General features: G+C 52.1%; 7 protein-coding genes across 7 annotated transcripts; 2 read left to right on the top strand and 5 right to left on the bottom strand.

Annotated features, from left to right (window-relative positions):
- Positions 1-674: 674 nt before the first annotated feature.
- On the bottom strand, positions 675-1,933 carry asa1 (Astra associated protein 1 Asa1; the record flags this gene model as incomplete). The annotated part of the gene is made up of 2 exons (XM_056216436.1): positions 675-1,696; positions 1,813-1,933. The coding sequence occupies 2 exons, from the start codon at positions 1,931-1,933 to the stop codon at positions 675-677; spliced, it is 1,143 nt and encodes a 380-aa protein (XP_056070683.1).
- Positions 1,934-3,014: 1,081 nt separating this feature from the next.
- Positions 3,015-5,228, top strand: N0V89_007674 (uncharacterized protein; the record flags this gene model as incomplete). The annotated part of the gene is made up of 3 exons (XM_056216435.1): positions 3,015-3,333; positions 3,405-3,871; positions 3,948-5,228. The coding sequence occupies 3 exons, from the start codon at positions 3,015-3,017 to the stop codon at positions 5,226-5,228; spliced, it is 2,067 nt and encodes a 688-aa protein (XP_056070682.1).
- Positions 5,229-6,715: 1,487 nt separating this feature from the next.
- Positions 6,716-7,860, bottom strand: N0V89_007673 (uncharacterized protein; the record flags this gene model as incomplete). The annotated part of the gene is made up of 2 exons (XM_056216434.1): positions 6,716-7,610; positions 7,763-7,860. 2 exons carry the CDS (start codon positions 7,858-7,860, stop codon positions 6,716-6,718), a joined length of 993 nt encoding a protein of 330 aa, XP_056070681.1.
- A 781-nt stretch (positions 7,861-8,641) lies between these two features.
- N0V89_007672 (uncharacterized protein) lies at positions 8,642-9,553 on the bottom strand (the record flags this gene model as incomplete). Its single annotated transcript, XM_056216433.1, has 1 exon — positions 8,642-9,553. One exon carries the CDS (start codon positions 9,551-9,553, stop codon positions 8,642-8,644), a length of 912 nt encoding a protein of 303 aa, XP_056070680.1.
- A 435-nt stretch (positions 9,554-9,988) lies between these two features.
- Positions 9,989-11,086, bottom strand: N0V89_007671 (uncharacterized protein; the record flags this gene model as incomplete). The annotated part of the gene is made up of 2 exons (XM_056216432.1): positions 9,989-11,004; positions 11,056-11,086. The coding sequence occupies 2 exons, from the start codon at positions 11,084-11,086 to the stop codon at positions 9,989-9,991; spliced, it is 1,047 nt and encodes a 348-aa protein (XP_056070679.1).
- Positions 11,087-12,634: 1,548 nt separating this feature from the next.
- SHE9 (sensitivity to high expression protein she9) lies at positions 12,635-14,484 on the bottom strand (the record flags this gene model as incomplete). Its single annotated transcript, XM_056216431.1, has 2 exons — positions 12,635-13,581; positions 13,629-14,484. 2 exons carry the CDS (start codon positions 14,482-14,484, stop codon positions 12,635-12,637), a joined length of 1,803 nt encoding a protein of 600 aa, XP_056070678.1.
- Positions 14,485-14,732: 248 nt separating this feature from the next.
- N0V89_007669 (uncharacterized protein) lies at positions 14,733-15,604 on the top strand (the record flags this gene model as incomplete). Its single annotated transcript, XM_056216430.1, has 2 exons — positions 14,733-14,786; positions 14,837-15,604. The coding sequence occupies 2 exons, from the start codon at positions 14,733-14,735 to the stop codon at positions 15,602-15,604; spliced, it is 822 nt and encodes a 273-aa protein (XP_056070677.1).
- Between the last annotated feature and the right edge of the window lie 367 nt (positions 15,605-15,971).

Below are 15,971 nucleotides of genomic sequence, written 5' to 3'. Positions count from 1 at the left end.
CTCACGACGCAGATCCTCCGTCAGGCGTCTGCGTCTGCATTTGCTTTTGCGCCGCGGCGGTCGGTCGCTCGCTCGCTCGCTCGCTCGTTGGAACAATGCGCGTACCGAGGTTCATGTACGCTGAGGTCGGAGGCGCGCACGCCACACATGTGCACGCTATCGTACCCATCTACCCAGATACATGCTGCATAACGGTTACACAAACGCTGCAATATACTTCGTTATCTCCATCGCTATTGCCATCCTAAGCTTTTGCACCGACCACACAAGTTGCACCTGCAGGATACCCAGTCCCCTTGAACCCCTACCACGCCCTCAAGATCGATTGATCCCATCTCATCGATCATCGCGCATTCTACCCCTTTCGCTCATGTGTGCGTGCCAGGACGCCCATGGATCGATCATCGTGGGGAGTGGGCGCGGCGGGGGCGTGCGTGGGGCTCGGTGTGGGGCTCGGCAAGGCTGGGCCGTGATCGTCGTGATCGTCGTGATAGGTGGGAAAAGGAACGTGTCAGGAGAAATTTGTTGAAGGGGTTTAGATTTGGGGGGTGACGAAAGTCTGATATCGGACGTTGCGAAATCATAACCACGGCTCAGGAGTGTGCTCTGAAGTACAATTGAGGCGTCGCGTTTGGGAAGTATTTGTCAACGTATGGAGGTAGAGAGGGAGGGGTTCAGAACACCTCCCACAAGCTAACCTTTCCGTCCTTCGCCCCGGCAGCGACCCAATGCTTGAGCTGAAGAGCTTCCTCCCTCTGTCGCTGTAGTTTTGCGAGTCCCGTCTCTCTCTTTGCTACTTCCGTTCCTTTCTCTACAGCTTTCTGCTCCGCGGCGTGCTGCTCAAGAGCCTCTTTTCCTAACACCTCTCCAAAACTAACCGCGTAGACACCTTCCTTATGCCACTTCAACACTGCAACCTCCTTCAGCGTCTTGCTACTGTAGACGCGCACCTTGCTGTCCCATCCGCCTGTTACGAGGAGTCGGCCATCGGAGCGGACGCGGAGGGACTGTTGTCCTGCGTGCTTGGTGTTAATGATCTTGTGCGCAGGTTGGACGGTCACAGGTGGTGGTCTGGCAGTGGGTGTGAGCGCCGGCTGTGGGGGTGCCGAAGCGAGGAGAGAGGAGAGGCCTGATGGGCGTGCTGGCGGTTTCGCAGTGTCTGGTGGTGGTTCTATGCCAGTGCGCGGGCGTAGTTTTGGGAACGAGAGTGGTTCGATTGATTCTGTGTCACTATTTCGTGCGGGTGATGATGAGTCCGGAGACGTGGTCGCGGCTTCTGGGGATGCGTTGGTAAACAACGCTGCTTTTCCATGTGCAGTCGACTCATCAGTCGCTAAAGGAGCGTTGTGTCGTTCGTCGTCGTCCAAATTGCATTCATTTGTGACTAAATTTTCTGGTGGTTCACAGTCAACATCAGCAGTATAAGGTAATTCTGGGATGCGGTGCGCAGCGATGGTGGCATCTGCAGACGATGTGAAGTAAGTCGAGCCATCAGGTAGTGCATCGACGGACAATATGGGCTGCGTGTGCGGCTGGCTGAGGTAGATATTTTGAGCCAAGCCCAGGGTTGGTTTTCGTGTTCCTGTCGAATTACGAGGCAATAGATGTACGGCTGTGAAGCCGGCTTCGTATCCCGTGATCACCAGGACATTGTTAGAAGGTTGGTGGTGTACAAGTTTGACAGCCATGATCATGCCTGGGTATGGTTAGCTGCAGATGTTCATCCCGTGACTCCGTGTTATTGGACGGTGGTGAAATTCTTGCCAAGATATTGCATTCAATAGACTTGAGCAATCAAAAGCGCAAACTGACCTGTTTCTGAAATGTCGATCCTTGGCACTACACAAACCAGCTTCTCGTCTGGGAACTGATAGACCTCGGCTTTTTTATCGTCCGTTCCTGCCACAGCAATGTAAATTTGCTCGTCAGACATAGTTGTCGAACTGGCAAATGCGCCAACATTGCCTCGTCGATAGCACATTGTGAAAGCGCAGAAGTTGAGCGTGTTCACCGGGAGGGTGTGCAACAGCCATGGCTTTGGCCTGTGTGTGTCTGCTCCATCTGCGGGCAGGACTGTCGAGTAGGATGCATCCAGGCCTCTCAGCTGCCATATGCGGAGAGTGTTGTCGCGTCCATGCCTGGGAAGTGATGTGCATCAGCCACCATCTGCATGCGTATAGGTTGCAAGGAGATGAACGCACGTTATGATTTTTTCATGACCCCACTCCACGGTCCCGAGTATTGCAGCATCGTGAGCCTTCCATACAGCCAGAGGCCGTTTGGTTTCCAATTTCCAAAGGACCACCCAGCCGTCTGCGTCGCCGGTTAGAAGGCACGTGTTGCGGCGAAGGATTTCAACACTATGGATCTGGGCAGTATGGCCACGGAAGATGTAGCTAGGCTGGGCGGGGTCTCGGGCGGACTGCTGGTGGTCGACGTCAACGGGCATGCTACAGGCGTAGTTGAATATTGACAGGCGAGGATCAGGGAAGCGGGAGCGCGATCGACGCTGGGACCAGGAGTTGCGTCACAGCCGGCTGGAACCTCATCCGCGTTGCAGGAGGGAGCGCTAGCCCGCGGCAGGCGGCGACTTGAGAGCGCAGCTGCGAACGCCAGCGCTGAGTGACGCTGATATCTGTGCAGAGGAGCGCATCTGGGCGCGCTGACGAGGCAAACAAGTAACCTGTGAGCAGGGTTGGGGCTTCTATTTTGGGGCCTGGCTTATCTCAAAAGGACAGGATGAGGCGAAGCCAGTCGTCTAAAACTGCTACAAAACTGCCTCCTCCCCACAACCACCCCGGGCCAAGCTTCACGCACACCTCTCGTCGCCCTCGTCCGCAACCGCCCGTGGAGCCTGCACCCTTCTCCCGCCGTAGCACTGCTCTAGCATCGCTCTAGCATCGAGGCGCGTCACGGGCGCGACCACTGTGTTGGTCTGCGCGGGCGTACCAGCTCTGCGCCTCTGGCTATTCTTTCCGTCCGTGACCCGGGCTATTCTTGCCGTAACAACCACCATGGCCGGCGCCATCGCCCTGGCTATCCAGGCAAACCAACACGCCGCCATCGCAGAGCAGCAGAGCGGCGACCACGACATCCAGCAGCCAGATGCCGTCTCAGAGCACACGCCGCCCGCCCAGGCAAAGGGCAAGTCAGGCAAGTCGACCCGCACTCGCACCGGCTGCCTCACGTGCAGGGACCGCCATCTGAAGTGTGACGAGGGCTCGCCCAGCTGCCAGAACTGCCTCAAGTCGAATCGAGAGTGCAGAAAGGGCATGCGCATCAACTGGATTGACACCCAAGTCAAGGCGCCGCCGCACCTCATCCCGCCCACTGGTAAGTGACGTCGGCTACACTTGCCTGCCAATTGTACCTCATTACGGATGCTAACATGCGCCGTGGCAAAGACAACTGGACCGTCGAGTTCAAGGACGAGTCGCGTAAAACTGCTTCCGAGTACATAGGGGGCATTGAGATGTACCCAGCGCGCGGTTCAACACATTCAAGTACTCGCAGTTTCGAGCCGACTGCCTACCAAAACACGTATGCCCATCATCATCGCATTTCTACTTATTCAGACATGGCATCTGAGTACGGCTCCCAGGGCGGCTACGCTCCGATGAGATCGTTCCAGAACCCCCAACAGCACCAACTCGCCCATTCAACACCCTCAGATGGTATGAGCGCACAGGCCTCGGTCAACGCCTTCATGACGCCTAACCCTGAGGACCATCACTTGTCCCGCCCTGATGCCCGGGATCTGCAAGAGCTCGATGGACCGGACTATCTCGTCGACCAGGAGGAAGTGCTCTTTATGCAAGTTTTCGTCGAAGAAGTCGGCATATGGATGGACAGTATGGATGCTAAGAAACATGTAGGCGCCCTTTTCCTTGTTTCACCTTCTATCTTGCTATCAAGTCCTACCACTACCAGGAACTTACTCAATTCAGTTCTCTCGTCAACTTCCTTTCCACGCTCTCAAGGAACCCATGCTCCTCAATGCTTTTCTGGCTTCCGGTGCGAGACATCTTGCGCTGGTTAACAAACGTTATAGTCAAGACAGAGCACTGAAGTACTATGACAAGGCGACGAAACACCTGTTAGACGCGCTACAGGATCCCAACAGAGACACGGTGCTGTGTGCGACTACGGCCGTTATCCTGAACGTTTACGAAATCATGGGTGAGCGCGCGCTCCAACGCATGAACCACATTGCTGGCGCACGAGCTCTCATCAAGGAATGCGGCTGGAACGCCCGATCGAGCGGTATCGGTGCTGCATGCTTCTGGCTTAACGTCGGCATGGAGCTACTCAGCTGTTTGCACTTCAATTGGCAGGTTGCCTGGGATCCAGATGACTGGGGCATCGACATGAACCTTGAGCCCGAGACCGAATCCGGACGTGAAGAGCTCTGGACTCATCGTATCGTGTACATTGTCGCCAAAGTCTGCAACTTCCGCGCTTCGATACCCCGAGATGAGGAGGCTGCAAAGCAAAGTGCGCAAGCTCGCTATGTCAAATGGATCGGTCTTACGGAGCTCGCTGACCGATGGAATACTTGCATTCCTAGGACGATGCATCCCATGGCATATCTCTACCCCGGACAAACACTCTCTGGCTCGTGTTTCCCAGAAGTTTGGCTTATAAAGCGAGCCAGTATAGTGGCACGCCTGTTTTATCACACCTGCATGTGCTTGCTCGCACAAATCAACCCTCTTCAGAACTCGCAGTCTCCGGAGATGCATCAAATGCTTACCGAGCATTCGCAACTCATCTGCGGTATCAGCGCCCACGTCAAGGACCGTGGCGTTGCTTCTGTGGCCCTCCGCTCCCTCCACATCGCAGCCGAGTGTCTCACCCGCCGAGATGCTCAAGAAGAGGTCCTTACCATCGTTGACAAGATTCGTACGGAGACAGGTTGGCGCGTAGGCTTCATCAACGATGAGCTCAAAGAGAAATGGGGATGGAATCATCAGGATCAACAGCCAGTTCAGCCGCCACAACAGCAACAGCAACAGCAGGCTTCCGCACCGCAATTACAACCTCGGCCACGCATGTATCCGATGATGAACCCCTTGGCTGGCGCTGATTTCAGTAATGCTCAGCATCCCTACCAGGAACATTACATACCGCCGAATGTGAATATCATGCAACAGCAGGACCTGTTGCAGCAACATGGTGTAGCACCACATCATCAGCAAGCTCCGAATAATGCCTACCCTTACTACTAGAGTCAGATGGACATCTCTGTTCGTGGTTCGATGCATTACCAGTTATTGTACCCTACCCTTCGGATACCCTTTACACTGTTATATGAATGCTTTGAGGCTTCCTCAAGAAACCTCCCAATTATTATCGACTACGATGACACTGGCCAGTCGGCGGACAACTATTGGAAACTCCCAATACCTCATGCGAATTCTCACAAAGCCCTCGAAACATTACTTAGAAAAGCTATGCGACCGTACCCTGAAAGTGTACGCCGTTAGCAATCATGATGCGCTTCTGAAACGAGAATTTGTTCCGCCAGGCGAATGGTATTCTTTGCCACACGTTCACCAAAATTGCGACTAGATTTTCACGTCCATACATTGCACTACGAGAAAGGCCCTGAAGATCTCGGTGATAACACCAGGTCCTCTTGGTTCTATTATTAGCAACACTCTCGGCCGGGATCTTCACTCTTGTCCCGAGTCACTTCGCATACGTCACGTTCTTTTCTTTCGCTTGTCTGCCGACGTAATATACCGACACGCGCAAGACTAACTTTCTTTGACACACTGTTGTAGAATATGTACCTTCCGCTTCCTTGCTACATGTCGTTATCTGGAAAAGGATTACTACGATGACTTTTCACACGGGCGTTTTGGCAAAAGAACATGAGCGTCATTGTTTTTATCCGTTTTGGTCGACTCGTACGTTTTACAGTACGTCATGTCTTTGCGTTTTCTAGCCGTTTTAGAGCGTGGGAGGCGATCTTGAAACGATCTCGCACGTGGTTCGTGCGCTTTGTAAGAGGACACTAGGTTTCTCGAGAAGTGGGTGGGAAGTAATTATAAGCTGTGGTGGCGGTGGTGTGGTGAGGAGGATACATAGTCGGTAAGATGAAGGAATTGAGAACATGTTGATACTCCACTATTGTGCATACGATCCGTCCGTCAGTTTTCATTTTGGCCAACGCGAGAGACTTTATATTATCGTTGGACATGCTGTGCAGTAGAATTCCTTGATATCTGATCTATGGAACTTCACTGGATGTGGTGTAGGTAGGAAGCAAAACACGGGAGACGACAATTGAGAGCCCAAAGAGACAGACACCGGCCGAAAATGCAATCGCTTGAAGACTTGATAAACTAATAAGTTGTTTTCCAAAAGGGACGTTATTATTCTCGAAAAGTACTTGGAAAATGGGCAATATGCTCACGCTCACGCTCATTAAGATGTCTGACAGAAATCCTCTGCTTCCGATTCGCCTGGTCCTCCATATGTGTGGACATTCCTGTGCTTGATTCTAAGCCTGTCAAAACTCGGTCCTTTGATCTGTATCCGTTCGCTTTGCTGGTGTGATGTCAGACGACGTCCGTGGAAGGGGAATTGATTTCGACGGGTTTGCTGTGGAATGGTGATGCCTGGGCTTGGTGTTGCTTGTGCTCATTCAAGGTGGTGGAGACGCTATGCGTTCCTTTAAACATCGTATGACCACGCATCGAGCGGAGGGTCATACGAAGAATATATCTGACCACACCTCCTCGAGTCGGACCTCTGCGTGAAGCGCCGGTGCTAGTGCTGTTGCAACCGCTTTCACTCGTGGTTCGTGCCAGATGGCCTTCAAATCGAAGTAGTCTAGGAAGTAGAAGATTTTGAGCACCTTCAGGCGGGGAAGTGCATTGAAGCGGTTGGCGAAGACGCGCAAGGCGTCTCCCGGAATATGGTATATTGCCGGAAAGGCTCCATCAGAGAAAAGACGTCGCTTGATGCTGGGCGGGGCCAAGATGAGAATGTTGGTCAAGTCCAAGGAAATGAGATTAGTGCATTGATGGAGAAGGCGGAAAAGGTCCGCCACAGCTTGCCCATTGTGGTAGGTAGGATCGCACTGGGGCGCTGTGCAGGCATCATCGAGCTTTAACGATGTAAGCGATGCGCGACCTTCCATGCCTATGTGCTCGAGGAAAGAAACACAGGCCTTCAGATACATCATATCCTTGAGAAATCCGTAGGTGGGCGTGAAAAGTCGACCAGATCTATCATTGACGAGGAACTTAAACTTGTTGTGTGCGAAGAAGAACGGTCGCGCTTCTTTCCTGATCTTCCTGTTTATGACGCTGAAGAAGTGCAATGCCGTACATGCCTGGTAACCAGACACTGCGGTCGAGCCGGGTCCGGTCCCATCAATCACACTTTCAATCGCGCCGTCAACACGGCTACTCACATGATACGTGTTGATTTCATTCTTCACGGTGTAGCGGATATTGACAGGTCCGTCGGCGATCAGTGTGAGCCGGTAGATCATATTGCGAATCTCTCCAGGCAGAGAGGCGAAGGATGCGTACTCCTTCTTTAGGACTTGAGGCTCGGCTTTAGAATCGTGCTGCGAAGCGGAGCTGGTATAGTTCCTATACATAGATGTTAGTGTATTTGACTTCCGCACTGTTCATGTTACATTACTAGTTCAGGTGTTTGTGTGCAAGCGGCAATTGTATCGCCTAGCCTAGGGCAACGCACTATGACAACTTCTAGCACAGGATTGTAGGGTAATGTCACGTACCTAGAATATTGTCCGAGTGCCGCACGCTCGGACTGAGCTGCCCGATCAGTACCCGTCTGCCGCTTTCCACGATTACCAGGTCCGCGCTTGTGGACCATGACGAAGGATGTGTGTTATGAAGGCTAGTCGACGAATGTGCGAGCAGACCGACAAATTGTGTTGCGCTTGTAGAGCTGATAAGGTGACGGGGAGGATTCGGCGTTGAATTTAAAGGTTTGATGCTGGAGGCGCAGGTAAAGGTGAGAGGCGGAAGGCACAACGGACTAGCGGATACCTCCCAACTTTACCTTCAATTCCAAACACTCAAACGTCAAGTGACCAATTCTGGATATCATGCTGCAGCGCACCAAACAAGTGATTAGCGGTATATCAGCGCTTGAGCGCGTGAGCTGTGCGCTTTGAGGGGGTCGCATACTGTGTACAACGTGGTGGTGAGGGCTAGGGGAGAGAAGTAATAGCGCTCAGAACATACACTATGTGTATCTAAATCGTCCCATTGGTCCATTAGTATGACCATGCTCGATGCGCGAGTTCGTGAACTTGACCGATGAACGAGGTGGCGCTTTCCGTTCCAAATTTATTTGTTTTATCTACTGCTTATGCCGTGAAGAAAGACCATGTATCCGGTGTGTGACCCCCAAATCAAGACAATCAACTACAGACACATCAGCTCGCCATGCAAAGTGTACCTTATCATTGACAAAAGAGTAACACCACGTCTAGAATACAGTTCATCCGATAGGGTGTCAACATAGGTATTTCTCGTCTGCAGACCATAATTTGCGTGACCGTTATACAGAAATAGTGTCTTCAAGCTTCAGGGGGGCGAATACATTTGAAATGCAGAGCTTCTGAGAGTTATTATGAGCGTCCCAGGACTCAGTAATACGGGACGAGCCGCCAGCCATCGCGGTACCCTTCCACCGAAGCGAGCAGGAAATCTTCCCCAATGATTGTACGCACCATGACCTCTGCAGAGAGGTTCTTTCTCATCATGTCCTCCAGCTCCATCATCATTGCGCGATAGTGCTTTTCCTGGTATGCCTCTTCCCTCTCCTCATAGATGCGCCTCTTTTCTGGGCTGATTCCATGAAACTTGATGTCATGTCCTAGCGTCAACTTCTTGAGGCAAGGAAGTTCCGCGAAGTGCGAGGAAAAGTGCTGGTAGGCTTCTTCCAGTGGCTGATTATCAGCATGGGCGACGCTGTCTTTCATACCTTGCGGCGCAATGGCGAGGACGTTGTTGATTTCCAAGATCTCGAGCTTAGTGCACTGATGCAGCAGGCGAAGAAAGGAAGCGATGATATCAGGCTTGCAGTACAAGTCGTCGTGCCGCACTGTTCCCGTTCGCAAGTCCTCCACAATCAGGTGCTTCAGCGAGGCTCGACCGTCTGCGCCGCAATGCTCGAGGAACTCTACGCAAGCCGTAACAAAGAACAAGTCGTTGTGGTAGCTCTTTGCGGGATCGGGCTGCTCCACTCTTAATTTGAAAGCATTGTTGGCGTAGAAGAAAGTCTGAGCCTCCTTCTTGAGTTGCTGGTTGAGGAGCGTAAGGTTGCGCAGGGCGGTAGCAATCCCATTGGAACCGTGTCTGTAGAGGATATCGTCGACCTCGAGATCGATACGAAGCCCAGTGCGATCTCCAGTACTGAGATAGGTAATCTTGATGGGAGACCTTCGGAGTAGCGCCAGTCCGTAAATTTGGTTACGCGTTTCGGCCGCGAGTGACATGAACGACACACTGCATTCCTCGTGCCCGCTAACAGAGCCAGTCCGCTGTGGGTCCTCCATGCTGTGGTGCCCTATGTCGAGTTGTGCAGTAGAGTAGTGGACGTTGGTCGGTCGATAAGAGAAGGGAGGCTAATATGAAGTCTTTTTATTGAGTGGTGAATCGGAGACTCAACCTGAAGCATTAGGCAGGCGTGAGGTAGAGTTAGCGGCATTCACTGCATGAGGCCAATGCGTGTTTCTGAATGCGGGAGGTCGCTCGTAGCACCATACACTAATGTACGAGCGGTTAAAGACACTCAACAGCGAGGAGAATAGAATCGAAAGGAAATGGTATCTCGAAAATGACAGTACTCCAGAGCTCCACGCTATGCCACTTTTCCATGGACCTAAACGCCAGGCTCAAACGCAACAGATGACCGAGGTCAACTCAAACGAATGGAGAGGGCCAGCTTGAACAATATCGTACAGAAAACGAAAGCATCACCAGGGCTTAGCTCAGAAGTACGGCACATTCTTCGCTGGCTCCGGCCGTGTCACAAAGCCACCTTCTTCGTCCCTATCATACCACGCCTCCGCAACTCTCACAGACCCACTCTTCTCACTATCCACCCTAGTGATACTCTTATCCATCGAGTTCACTCCACTCGAAGGCTGACTGACCAACCTAATTGCCCCGTCCGGCCTCCGAAGCCCACGACGTCTCATGAACGTCCTCAATGAAGGCAAGCACACCGCCAATATCGACGAAACGATCTCTACAAGCGCCCACACATCGATCGTATGCGTGATGCTAGCCCTCGGGGTGGACTGCACCAGCTTCAGGCAGATGAAGCGCACGAGCGCCGCAAGGATGGACACGCTCCCCATGAGGAAGACGAAGGCGAGACCGGCGCGTTGGGTGCGGTTGAGCTTGGAGGCGAGGAGTGTGCTTATGGGGATGCTGAGAATGACGAGGTCGGTGGTGATGTTGGTGAAGGTGGAGACTGTAACGCTGGACATGCTGTGTACGGCGGAGCAGAGGTGCTCGCCTGGGGGCGGTGACCAATTCAAAGAGATAGGCGTGCACCAGAACGCGATGAGGAACATGTGAAGCAGGAACGTTGCGGCGGTAAAGATGCAAGCTGCGGCGAGCCCAATCTGCGTTCGTGTGCCCTGTGAAGAGAAGATACTGTAGTAGAAAGCAAGGAAGGCAGCTTTTGCGCTCCAAAGACTGATGTAGATGAAGAATAGGCTGATCCATGAGACATAGAGAAGGTGTCCTGATAACGGCTCTGGGACGCCATAATACAGCGTTTCTGGAGGAGCGGAGAGGTACTTCATGCGGAGATTATTCTTCCAGGTGTTGATGGAGATGAGTACGCAGCCAGAAAGCCAAGCGAGCACGACGAAGCCGTCGGCGATGTTGGAGGCGAGCGTGCTTAGACCGCGATTCCGTGCGCGCATCGAGACTCGAATCAGGATCGGAATAAGTGCGACAACCATCAAAGACCAGTCTAGAGCGATAAAGCCCGCTTGAAAAGATGTTAGCTAGTGTCGCTATTCGTTCCAAGAAGGGAACTTACGCAAGGGCAGGTGGATATCCGAGTATACCATCGTGTGTCCTTGGATGTAGACTAAGGGTCTTCGCAGGGTCAACCTAGAAAGCCGACGGTACTAACAGATGACAAAGTCTTTGGCCGCTAATTGAGTGATGTCGAGATATGATATAAGATCATCAGCACCAGGTTGCGAAGTTGTCGATGTCGGTTGCGTCAAGCTGTGGATGACTCCACTCTCATAACGAATTGCAATCCTGGGCGCTAGCATATATACTCGACCCACCATAGTGGTGCAACCCTCGTGAGCCATGTTCACCGTCTCGTCGCCAGCTCCGATTTCAAAGCTCCGATGGACTACCCTCTACAAGGCTGAACACCTTTCGCAGTCAAATTCCCAAAACGTCGCTGGACCCTGCACCTCCATTGCTTGTACTGGCCAATACTATCCCAGTTCTGTGCTTCTCACACTGCATGTAAGCATTCAAGCTTCTGACCACCCCGTTGTGTGTAAGCGTAATGCTAAATATGATTTGCAAGTGCGCTCGTCCAGGATCGCCTACCCCGGTTCCCGTGCGCCAGCGTCTTTCAGCCCCGTTAAGTAAGCCGCCAACTTGTAAGTCAGCATAACAATAATTCGCAGTGGCGGAAGTATAACTTGGACCTCCTAGCAGTAGCAGCTTTTCCGTGTGATCACCAATGATACCGTGTTATCTCATAAATCTAGATACTTATTATAGAGCGAGTTACCCTAGGGTGTAGGATCCTCAGTGTTATTAGCAACCTTTATTTGCTGTATAGCTGGCTTTGGTCGTGAGGGAGCGAGTCTAACAGGAGGGCGAGCTTTTCCTTCGGCTTCTGTGCTTATCTTCATGCGATCACCTCTCCGCATTTGTACGGATGTCTGTGCGATACGATGTCGGCTTGACGCCAAATTGAAGGACGTGAAGAGTCATTGAAGGGTTCTAGGCGGTAACTTCCGAGCTCAAATGAGCTGGATAGGTAATAATAGATATTGACCGCTGGGTGTCCGTTGGCGTTGGCTGAAAGAGCACTGCGGCTGGTGTGGTGGTTCAACTTTCTGCGAATCTCATCTGTAACCTTTCAAGCAGGATTATCATTCCGCCGGAAGTAGAGAAGATCGATGGTTGAGAGTGAGGGCATGAACGAATCATTGTATGCCTAGTGAAAACTCATTGGCGATCGGTCTGAATAGATACTCAGTCACAGCCCGACCGTGCAGCATGCATCCCAAGTATGTGTGAATTAAATTCTGCCATAAGATTGATGAATGAACCATAAACGCAGTACAATGCTATCAGTTATCCGTCAGTGTATCGGTCAAGCAAATGCTTAAGTGCGGGGTCCTGCAAGGCTGAGACCTTGTGCACGCCACTTCCATAACGACTGTGCACACCAGAGACTGGTGTCTTAGGGAAACGACGGCCGCCTCGATCAACTAGCCCTTTGACAGGTTGGTCTACACATGTATTTACTAATCTTATTCATACAAAGCGAATTCTTCGACTGGCCAAATGTGTTTAAACATAGATCGAGGTGCGGGACTACGAAGGGTTCTCGGACATTGCGAATCGGGTGGTGGGGGCTACTTGTTCACAATCATCGCAACGATTGCCGCTGTTATGATCGCACCAGCAGCAGCACCTTGAAGTATGGCGGCGGTATAGTCTATCCGCCGCATGGAGATTGTTCGTTCGCTAATTATATCTGTGGCGATATATGCGATCCTGTCTTGCCATGTCTCCGGCGTGGGCATGGAGGTGTTACGAGCCTCTTCCTCAATGTCGATGGACTCCACTGGTACGGGTTTCGCCTCGGATTCTGAAAAGGTCAAGGGCTGGCCGGGTGACTCTTCGATTGCTGCTACGGTCGGTGCCTCTATCACCTTGGCTGTATTTTCGGAAGAGACTCCCACCTCTTGCTGAATTGGAAATTCGGTATCAACTGGGTCTGCGGCGACCGAGCCCGCAACAATTGGCTCTGTTGGGTTTTCAGCTACCTTATTGGTCTCTGCTGCAATGACAGGCGTAGCGGCCGATGGTGTAGGGACCGCGGCCGGCACTGCGACCATAGGTTCTGCAGCAGGTTTGTGGGCCTCTAGAGTGTTTCTGATCTCCCGCACCATCCTACGTCGTCTCCACGGCTCGATCACTATCATTGTTGCCAACAATAGGAAAATGTTGAGGCCCATCAGTCCGAAGGTCACCCACGTACTGTTGCGTCGGATGGTGTCGCTCCAGATCTGTTCCTCGTGGTATTGTGCGCGCTCTCGCTTTTCCAGTTGTGATCTTGCCTCTTCCAACGCATTTTCAGACTGGGCGATAGCTTCCTTGGCTTCTCTTACGGCTTGGTCGTTGATATGCTCGGATCTAATCAATGACATATATCGCTCCAGGTCCATGTCCGACCACGAGTGTTTGCGTTCCAACAGTGCAACGACTTCTTTCTGCGCTGATGTTTGCTTGGAAAGTGCGGTATCAAGGGCTTGCTTGGCTTCCTCAATCGCGGCTCGGCGGGTTTTCACGAGTTGCTCTACATCTTCGTTAGCTGCATTCTGAGCCTGCCTGGCTGCATCCTACCTTGATCCTTGATTTCCCGCTTTAAAGCTTCAATACCAGAATAATCGGTTCCTGTGAATGTATTGACCTTGTGCGTGACTACCGCGAGTTTCGGTAAGATATCATCCATCAAGTCTTGAAACCGCTTTGACAAATCCCACCGTTGGGCTTGATGATGTGAAGGCAGTTGATCCGCTGCTACATGCTCAATGTTGACCTTGGCGGCATCTCGAGTAGATCCAACCTTTCGGATGACATCGTTGCTCGTTTTCGTGTTCGTCGAAGGAGGTATTGTGTTTGATGCTGAAAGTTCGGCAACATCTGGCAAAAACGCGCTTTCTGTTCTGGGCGTAGGGCGTGCACTCGACGACGGGAGTTGGATTACATCCGGCAAAGGCTTCTTCTGAGGCGCAGATTGTTGTTCCCTCTCTTGTCTTTCCTTTTCTTGCCGTTCCCTTTCCATTCGCTCCTTCTCCTGCCTTTCTCTCTCTTGCCGCTCCTTCTCTAGCCTCTCTCTATCCTTCCTTTCTTTCTCTAGCCTTTCCTTCTCCAGTCGCTCCTTCTCTTGCCTTTCACTCAATGCTATGTCTGCTCGTACTCTTGCGAGCCTTTCTTCGGGAGTTTCATTTTCTGGTCTCGGCTTGCCATCGCCCGAATATTGGCGGAGGTTGCGGCGATGCAACGTAACTGAAGCCCATTGAGGGCTACGAGCCGATCGGCCGACTACGGAAGCTCGGTACTGGCATTGCAGGCATACTGAAGACGCTCGAGACACGGATTTGATGGTATTTGAGAACGATCCCGATGGATGCTTAGGGACTATCAGGTTGGTATTGGCAAAGAAGGAGCGCTGCGCATGCTGAAGCAGCGGCCTCATTCTTGTCATGGAGGTTTTCGATCACATTGGACGTGTTACAACAACAGCCAGCGGCAGAAAAGCGTAGCTCCTCCGAGCTTGGACGCGCCGCCAAGCCACGTTGTCGATCTGGCACTGGGCCCTTTTCCGAAGCACCGGGATTCCGATCCAGGCTACGCCGCCGACTTTTCCTCAACATCTACATCCCCCATATCATAGCCTTATCCACCTGACTTGTCTATAACATTCACAATACATACTTACCAAAGATGGGAATCCAGAATGCCGTTGCGGAGCTGCCCGCGATGAAGTCCAACCCCAAAGTTCGTGCTATCTGGTTGTTCCGACGCTCGGAATGCTAATCGATACAAAGTTCATCTTCTTTACCGACTTTGATGGCACCATCACGCTGCAGGACAGCAATGACTTCTTGACTGATACCATTGGATACGGCAGGGAAAGACGCCGTAAGATGAACGTGGAATGTTTGGAAGATAAAATCTCCTTCCGGGACTCTTTCCGCGACATGATGGACAGCGTGACCAAGCCGTACAACGAGTGCATCCAGTACCTGGTCGACAACATCAAACTGGACCCTGGATTTGCCGAATTCTATCGGTGGTCTCTCGACAACAACATCCCTGTTGTTGTGCTCTCGTCTGGCATGGAGCCCATTATCAAGGCTCTGCTGAAGAAGCTAGTTGGACCCGAATCAGACAAGATGCAGGTCCTAGCGAACAATGCAGCACCGCGAGAGGGCAAGTCGATAGACGAAGAGGGCGGATGGGAGATCGTCTTCAGGCACCCTGAGAGTGGATTCGGACACGACAAGTCTATCTGCTTGCGCCAATACTCTTCGTTGCCGGACGACGTACGGCCGACCATGTTCTACGCTGGAGATGGCGTCTCAGACCTGTCCGCAGCACGCGAGACCGATCTGCTGTTTGCAAAGAAGGGACACGATCTTATCACATATTGCGCTCGGGAGAACGTTCCTTTCACGGTCTTCGAGGACTGGACCAACATTCTGGCCAAATGCAAAGAAATCGTGGAAGGCAAAACTACCGTGAAGGAAGCCGCGCACGAAGGCTTCGAAGCATACAAAGCTGGCGGCGCTGGTATCAAGCCTGCGACGAAGTGATTGCATTGATTGGCGCGCTGGGAGCGTGCATTCGCATTTCGATCAAAGATACTGCAGGAGGCGTTCAATGCTCCAGACACATAGATGATAGACACGACCGGAAAGATTTCATAGACTGCAACGCAACGACAACCATTCTACAGACAGCTAAATACCGGTCACTGCTCCAAAGTTACATGGTGCTCTCGATTCCAAAGGATGCGTACGCGTTCTATGGGCTCGGGCTCCAGCTGGGTGAACTCACGTGATGGCGGGGTATCTAGGCGCTGGAATGGTTCTACAAGGATGCCCTGCGTCAAGCATTGTGCATTGCCAGCACATACCGACTCGTCCAGATTTAGATTTGCAACATGAACCGCTGCTCCAA

The sequence above is a fragment of the Didymosphaeria variabile genome (genome assembly GCF_027946475.1).
Source record: "Didymosphaeria variabile strain IMI 356815 chromosome Unknown scaffold_5, whole genome shotgun sequence".
NCBI lineage: Eukaryota > Fungi > Ascomycota > Dothideomycetes > Pleosporales > Didymosphaeriaceae > Didymosphaeria > Didymosphaeria variabile.
The sequence above is the reverse complement of the archived record's forward strand: the minus strand, read 5'-3'. Positions and strand labels throughout refer to the sequence as shown.